General features: G+C 53.4%; 1 protein-coding gene across 1 annotated transcript; it reads right to left on the bottom strand.

Annotated features, from left to right (window-relative positions):
- Positions 1–479: 479 nt before the first annotated feature.
- Positions 480–7,224, bottom strand: SLC25A41 (solute carrier family 25 member 41). Its single transcript, XM_019430799.2, has 7 exons — positions 5,909–7,224; positions 5,514–5,669; positions 4,920–5,072; positions 4,634–4,741; positions 1,967–2,134; positions 1,728–1,875; positions 480–929 (listed from the first exon to the last, which is right to left on the bottom strand). The coding sequence occupies exons 1-7, from the start codon at positions 6,107–6,109 to the stop codon at positions 757–759; spliced, it is 1,107 nt and encodes a 368-aa protein (XP_019286344.2). The 5' UTR covers positions 6,110–7,224; the 3' UTR covers positions 480–756.
- Between the last annotated feature and the right edge of the window lie 1,145 nt (positions 7,225–8,369).

Below are 8,369 nucleotides of genomic sequence, written 5' to 3' on the forward strand. Positions count from 1 at the left end.
CAGGGATCCCCTGTATCCCTTCACTTCAACACCCAGGATTCTAGAGCCCCCACTTCTCTTCCAGGATTCAGTGAAACCAGTTCCCCTCCAGAATGCAAGGGTCTAGAGCCGTTGGTTCTCTCCTAGGACCCTAATGCCACACCCCACACCCGCTTCACATAAGGTCTGGGATCTGAGCTACAAGCACCCGTCCTAGGTACTTAATTTCTCTCCTGAACCCAGGTATCCGGTAGCTTTACAATTCCTATTCAGGTACAAGGGGTCCAAGATATCCAGCCCCCACTCCGGGCCCCCGGGATCCCAGGTACCTGGCTTCCACTTTTGGACCCAGATATCTGAAGCGACCAGCTCCCTCTTAGACCTAGGGTATTCCAGGTCCCCAACTCATCTCCTGGTACCAAGGATTCCTAGTCCCCTCCTAGACCCAGAGATTCCAAACACCCAGCTCCTGTCTTGGACCCAGGTATCCCAGACCCATCCAGCAGAAACCGTGTCTTTATTTCAGATAGTCTCCTTGTCCACCATGTCACCCTGAAGCCAGGACAAGCCATAATGGGCCAAATTGGAGTCCAGACTAGTCCCAGCCTGCACCCTGGGGAGGGGTCCCCAAGAATCTTCTGACCCAGGCCCCCAGACTGCTTCTCCTGACAAAAACTGCCCCACCCCCCTCGGGCCTCAGCCTGGAGGGCTCTTTGGGCCAGGGGACACTGGACCCTCCTGTCCATTTCTGCCCAGGGTGTGTCGACCAGACACTGTCTATACGCCCAGGGTTTTCTTCATGGCCTCATACACCACATAGCTGATGCCACCTGCTGGCAACACCTTCAGTAAGGTGGGAGTCATGCCTCGGTACAGCCCAGGCCAACCCTGCTGGGCCAGGATCCGCCGGAAGATTCCACACATGGTGGGGTTTGATCCCTTCACGGTGTCTGTGGAAACAGGGGAAAGCTTAGAGTTGATCCAGTCTCCTGGGGGGCTAGAATGTTGCGGGGTGGGTGAAGCCAGGGGCAGAGGTGTGGGGGTCAGTTGGGAAGGAGTCTGGAAGACTTTTAGAGGAAATTGGTCAGTTTGGGGAGAGTGGGAGTTTTAAGGATTTGTTTTTAGGAGCAGCCTGAAAAACATTCAGGCTTATTTGGGAGGGAGCTTCTGAGATCTCCCGGAGACTTGGCAAGTGTGCTAAGGGGTAGTTTGGGGATATTTTTAAGATTAGGGTAGTGAACTGAGGACCTGTTTGGATGTGTGTGGATTGGTTCAGGGGCTGAGCGTCCATTTGGGGAAGCCACATTTGGGGAGTATCCAGGTTAGTGGGGGCAGTGGTTATGACATCTTCCTATGACATTGGGACATCTAAGAGTCAGATTTAGCAAATTTAGGAACTTCAGGAATTTTGACTTTTGGAGCCAATAAGAGCTGGGTCCGTTTTGAAGAAGTTGGGGGACATTTTGGGGAGACTATGACTGGAGGCCAGTATGGGGGCCTGGGTCATGTTTGGGGACATTTGTGGGGGTCAGTTGAACGAAGTGAACTAAAATGTTCGTTTTAGTGGTTTGTAGGTTAATTTCAGGGCCGGGATCAGATTTGGGGGTGAGTCTTGGTGGGCTCAGAGGTCAGCAAAGTTGGCCAGGATCAGATGTGGAGAGTTTGGGAGTCAGTTTCAGGGGATGAGAAAGTTCAGAGTCAAGGCCGAGGGGAGGGGCATGTCCAGTGGCTAGTGGCGCTAGTCTGACCTTGGGCCTGCATCCTGGTGCGCACCAGAGTCAACGGGTAACTGGCCATCTGGCCACAGGTCGTGGACAGCGTCACAGATGACAAACTGACCAGGCCACTAGGATTCTCCATGTCCCTGCCTGACTTCAGCCAGAAACACCTGAGCATCTGCAAAAGAAAGGAGTCAGGAGGACGTTCACGACGGGCCTGGGTTCATACCACTCCTGGCCCTCCCCGCCCCGGGGTGGGGGACCCACACCTCGTAGACGGCCAGGTCGGTGCAGGCATAGGGGATGATCCCAAGCATGTTGGGCAGGTAGCCGCGGTACAGGGCACGGGTGCCCTCCCGCTCCAGGATCTGCCTTGCACAGTCCAGCAGCCCCTCGTACTGGCCGGTCCGGCGCAGGGTCAGCCGCGTCTTCAGCACCTGGGCAGCGGGAGGAGGGAGGTGGCTTACCTGAATGTGCTCATTGACCCTCAGCAGCGGCTGTTGTCTCCATCCTACAGCTGAAGAAGCTGAAGCTCAAAAGTGCACAGAGCTGAGTTTCAAACCCAGAGCCATCCGACCCCTTGGCCCGTGTTTGATCTTGAGCCAGGGTTCAGAAGCTCAAGTGCTGACGGAGGTCGGGAGGCTAACGGAAGCGATGTGGACTGAGTGGAGGCTGCGGCCGCTTACCCCTAGCGGCAGCCAGACATCATGCCATGGGAATGCAGAGCCCAGGTGGCCAGATTTGCCAGTTTTCCAAGAGGAGCCAGACATTGGGATTTGTATGAAATGCCCCGACATCAAAATACTGGCCACTCCACAATTGCACACCAAGTGCAGTAGGCAGGATTCTAAGGTGGTCCTCAAGAGGTTCCCACCCCCTGATGTGTATGCCCCACCCCCCGACCTTGATAATGTGCTAGACTTGTAAATAGGATTGGGTATCACTCCCCTTGACAAGTTACATGACATGATGAAAGTGAAGGGATTTTGCAGATGCAATGGAGGTCCTTAAGCAGTTGGCTTTAAGTGAAACGACACAAATGGTGCTGGGTGGGCCTGACCAAATCAGGTGAGCCTTTTAAAAGAGTCTGCTGCCAGAGACAGAAGAAATCAGAGAGATTTGGGAGCATCCCAGACACTCTTCAGTTCGTCTTAAACAAGCGGGCTGTTGTGGAGAGGACTGGACCACATGGCAGGGAACAGTGGGTGGCCTCTGGGAGCTGAGGACCTCAGTCCTACAACCATAAGAAACTGAATCCTGCCGGGGTGCTGGGTACCTCAGTTGGTTAAGCCTCTGACTTTGGTTCGGTTTATGATCTCACAGTTCATGAGTTCAAGCCCCATGTCGGGCTCTGTGCTGAGAGCTCGGAGCCTGGAGCCTGCTTCAGATTCTAGGTCTCTCTCTCTCTGCCCCTCCCCCACTTGTGCACTTGCAAGCTCTCTCTCTAAAAAAAAAGAAGGAAAGAAAGAAAGAAAAGAAAAAGGAAAGGAAAGAAACAAGAACTGAGTCCTGCCAACGACCAGGAATCTTGTCCGAAGACCCAGGCCTCTCATGGGTTCATTGTTGCCCAACCAGCACCTTGATTTCAGCCTGGTGGGACCCTGAACAGAAAACCCGACTAGCTGGGCGCCTGGGTGGCTCTGTCTCTGCCCCTCCCCCACTTGTGCTGTGTGTGTCTCTCAAAAATAAAAATAAAAACATTAAAAAAAAAAAAAAAAGAAGAAGACCCGAATAGCCAGGGCCCAGGTATGACCCACGGAGACACATAATAAATCTGTATCATTTGAGGCCACTGAGTCTGTGGCAGTTTGTTAGGTAGCAACAGCACACAAATATCCTGGAGGAAATTTAACTAGTCAAGGGCAAGAATTATATGGAAAAAAAAATTTTTTTAAAGACCGTTAAATCACATAAAAGGAGATGTGAACAAATGGAAATGTTTTCCATTGCTAAAAAATACCAATAGGTGACTTTGTTTTCTGAACTAGACAAGTTACTCCTAAAGTTTATATGGGAGACCTAACTGGAATGACCTGATAAAGAAGAGAAAGGATGGGGCGGTGGTGAGAAAGCATAAGATCAAACCTCAAAAATTAAAGACAGTAGATAAAACTACAGGGGTGCCTGGCTGGCTCATTTGGGGGGAGCACGCAACTCTTGAGCTCAGGGTTGTGAGTTTAAGACCCACGTTGGGTGTAGAGATCACTTAAGTTAATAAAATAAAGAAATGGAGGCAAAACTATATCGGCAGTAAAATGATTGGTGGTTTCCAGGGATTCAGGAGGGAAGCAGGAAGGGGAAGCAGGAGGGAAGCAGGAACACAGAGGATCTTTCGGGCAGTGGAACTACTCTGTATGACCCTGTAGTGGCAGATACATGTCATTATACATTTGTACAAACTCATAGAACATACAAGGAGCAAACCTAATGGCAACTACGGGCTTTAGTAATAATGTATCTATATCAGCTCATCGATTGCAACAAATGTACCACCCCGGGCGCGATGTTAATAGCAGAAACTTTGTACATGTGGAGAGAGGTATAAGGGACCTCTGTACTTCCTGCTCAATTTTTCTGTAAATCTAAAACTGCTGTACAAAAATAAAATCTTAATTGTCACCCACCCACCCAAAGAAAGAAAAAAGACATGAGTGTGTGGACAGACCCTCCTGAGCAAGGAGACGAAAGCCAAAATTACACCCAAACACACACAGTTTAGTAAATTACACAGGTGGCATCTTGGGGCATTGAAGAGAAAAGGAGGGGACCTGTCCAGTAAATAGACGTGGGGAGCATCTGGAATAAAGGTTTGACACACACCTCCTAGGAAGGAGAAGATGAGGAGGAGGAGGGGAAGAGGGAGATAAGAAGGAGGAAAAGTAGCCACTGGCAGCTGGTTTTCACCTTGTTTCTTCTTCCACGAGGTATTCTCTTACCTCCATGGGGTTGATGAGCGTCTGGGAGGTGGCCACAGCTAGGGAGCCGGCAAGGAGCCGTTCCTGAATGGGTGGGGACCCGTGCACTCCGCAGAAGTAATTCTTACACTGGGGGAGGAGAGAGGAGCAGGAGAGAACCGCTCACCATCTTCCTAGCTGGAACCCACCCTGGGTCTGGGGCCAGAGGGTGCAGGTGTGTCTTGGGTAGGGATCTGGGCTTGTGAGGGGTGGCAGACAGGTGTGGGTCGAAGGGTGGGGCTGGAGAAAGCAGGCCGTCCCCGCCCACCTGTTCAAAGACAGAGAACTTGATGGCATACTCGGGGGCAATCTTGAGGACGTTGATGCCATTGCCCCGCCACAAGGAGCGGAAGCCCCCCTCCTGGACCATGCTTCGGAGCCCCCCCAGCAGGTTCATGAAGTTAGTCTTGGAGGAGTAGACCTGCGGGGAGGGAGGCCCCCGGCCCTGTGAGGAGCACCCCCCCCCCGCCCTGATCTCCCCCTCCATCCCAGCTTGGAGCTCAACCCCATCCTGTCCCCACTCTGTCCCTGGCCAGCCCCACAGTTCTGTGACGCAGCACACACACCCGGAGGCCCATCTCCTCATCTTCCTCTCCTCGCCAGGCCCAGTTTGCCTTCAAGGCCATCCGAAGACCCTATCCCCGATTCCCTTACCCCCAGTTCAACCTGCATGCCACCTCCACATTGGCTCCCGTTCTACCCTTGCTCTTCTCTCCATTCAGCCTTCTCCTGACTCCAACCCTCGTCCCGGCCCCACCCTCACCCCCAACCTGCCCTCCATCGTCTCTCTCCCTCTCGCTCTCTCCTCTCCACCTCCGTCCAACCCCACCCCGAGGGCTCCCGCGCCGCACTCTACGCGCACCTGCATGTACACCTTGGCTCGGTCCAGAGGGGCCGTGCCAGTGCGGGATACCGCGCCTGCCATGGCTCCTGAGAGCAGAAACTTCCAGAGGGCCCCCTCGCTATCCACTTCGAGGACATCCACGGGGACCATCAGCTGCTCTCCTGTGTCCAGCACCTGCAGGGCAGACCCAGCTCCCACCCACACTATGAGCCAGGTTGGAGCTCTTTCCTCGAATCTCCAGAAAGCCCTCCAGGTGAAAGGCCCACCCCGGTCCCCACTGCTTCAAGGTGGGGCTGCGGGTCCGCTCGGAGGGGAGTGGGTCACGCAGAGGGGGCAGGCGGCATGGCCTTGTGGCCCAGCGGCCAGGCTGTGGGGGGCGGGGGTGCTGGTAGACCTACAGTTCCCAAACTCACCTGCTGTGATGGGAGATGATCCAGGTCATTTTCACCGACGTGCCCAAACACATACCCGTACACGTGTGTACAGCCCGGGTTCCGGGAGGGGGGCGGGGGTGGGCTTGGAGGTGGGGCTTTGGTGAGTAAGGCCTTGACCCTCTTAAACAGGGTCTGGACCCTCAAGCAGGGCTTCTGAGCCCCCTCGGGTTGGGCTCCCATGCAGCTGGAGGGTTAGGACGCCCAGATTCAAGACCCAGCAACCATGTGGGAGAGCCACCTTGTCAATTTGGGCACCAGAGCATGATGAGGTCACAGAGGCCCTTGTGACCTCACTGGATATGGTGGGCAGAATGAGGGTGTCCCCCACAAAATGCCCACGTCCAAATCCCTCTGAACCCACGAACTTGTCATGTTACACGGCAAAGGGGAAAGTAAATTTGCCGAAGGAATTAGGGTCGCTAACCAACCGGCTGATGAGACGGAGAGGTTATTCTGGATCGACTGCACGGGTCCGGTCTGACCTCCTGAGTCCTTAAACAGTGAAGAGGGAAGCACAGCTTTCGGTGTTCAAAGGATTCAGTGTAAGAAGGACTCGACCGAGCTTCGCTGGCGTTGCAGGTGGGGGAGGCATCCGCCAGCCCCCGAGTGCGGGCAGAGCCTCCTCGAAGCTGGAAAAGGCCAGGAAGCAGATTCTCCCCTGGAAGTCTCCAGAAGGAGCTTGACTTTGGCCCCGTGAGATTCATGTCAGACCTCTGACCTCTAGAACAATAGACTCGTGTTGTTTGAAGCCACCAAGTTTGTGGTCATTTGTTAGAGCAGCCAGAGGAAACTAACGCACTGGGTTTCGTTGTCATGGCAATGGGAGACAGAAGTGAGGGAGAATGGGAAGGTTCTGGAGTTCTGGGAGGGAGAGACACCGTTGGTCCCCAAAATAAGGCAGGCCGTAGGGTTGGAGGCAGCCCGGGTTTGAATCCCATCTAGGACAACTCTTGCTGTGTGTGACCTTGGGATACTCGCTTTACTTCTCTGAGTTTCAGTTTCTGCATTTGTAAATCGGAAGTAATGCTAAGCCCTACCGCACGGAGTCAATGGGCTCTAAGGAGTCTTCAGGGAGAGAACACCCATCCTCCAAGTGGTTTGGTTCAAAAATCTTGATGTCATCCGTGATTCCTCCCTCTCTCTCATGCGCACGCTGTCAGCAAATCCTGGCTTAACCTTTAACATACACCCAGAATCTGGCTGCTTCTGACCACGTCTCGGGCCTCCACACTGGTCCAGCCCCATGATGGGTCCCCCGGACAGGTGCCGTCATGGCCACTCTGATCCCTCCCACTCTCACCCCCCAGTCTGTCCTCCCCACAGTGGCCACCAGAGGACACCAGTGAGCACCTGAGTCCCGTCCTGCCCTCTGCCCACAGCCCTCCAGGGCTCCCACCACCCCAGGTAGAAGCCCAAGTCCTCCCTGAGGCCCACCACACCCTGTACAACCTGTCCCGCCCCCTCTGCCCTCCCTCCCTCCCTCTTTCCCCCTTGCCCACTCTGCGTCAGCCCCACGGGCCTCCTTCCTCTTCCTCCAACACGCCAGGCATGGTGCTGCCCCAGGGCCCTTGCACTGGCTCTCTTCTCTGCCTAGAATGCTGTTTTCCTAGACATCGCCATGCTGCCTCCCTCGCTGTCTTTAAATCCTTATGCAAACATCTCCTTCTCCCTGATGCTGCCTCTGACCACCCTATTTAAACTCTGCCCTGTAGGATTCCATATCCCCCTTCCCTCCTTTGTTGGTATCTGTAGCACCTTTGTTTCCCACATGGTTACATATTCACTCACGTGTGTTATTATTGTTTCTCGCTCCCCACTGGAATGTGGGGTCTACGAGAGCAATGGTGGTTGTCTGCTTCACTGACTTCCGTGTCCCATGTCCAAAACCGGGTCTGGCACCAAGTAAGGGTCCGGCAAGTAGATGGTGAATAGGTGAAGAAGATAACACATCCAAGAGCTTAGCACACAGCCATGGCGTGTAGTGCTTGCTCAATAAATGTAAGTTCTTTTCCCTCTAAAGATGTTAGTTGAAGCACCTCTTATTTTGGGGAGACATAGAAAGAGAAAAGCAGTCTTTCTGGTGTCACACTGCATATCAGCGGGGCCTCCTAAGCCCCAACCAGCGTAATGGGATGCAAGAACGTGAACGAGAAAACAGAGGTTAACGGACCCGATTCAATCAAATCAAAGTGGTAATACTCGATGCTGGTGTGACTGAAGCAAAACTAGTAATGCTCATTCCTTGTTGGTGGCTGCATCTATCACATACGAGTTTTCTGGTGGCATGATCCTGGAATAGTCCTAGCCTTTGGCCCAGCGATCCTGCTTCTGGGCATTGATCCTCAGGACATAATTTAAAGGAAGTAAAAGTACAACATAGTCAGCCAGGTTTCATTTCTTAGTTGAGTGTGTGGAAAATCATGTCTGTGTATGTGTACGT

The sequence above is a fragment of the Panthera pardus genome, unplaced genomic scaffold (genome assembly GCF_024362965.1).
Source record: "Panthera pardus isolate Hobbes unplaced genomic scaffold, ASM2436296v1 HiC_scaffold_8, whole genome shotgun sequence".
NCBI classification, from domain to species: Eukaryota; Metazoa; Chordata; class Mammalia; order Carnivora; family Felidae; genus Panthera; species Panthera pardus.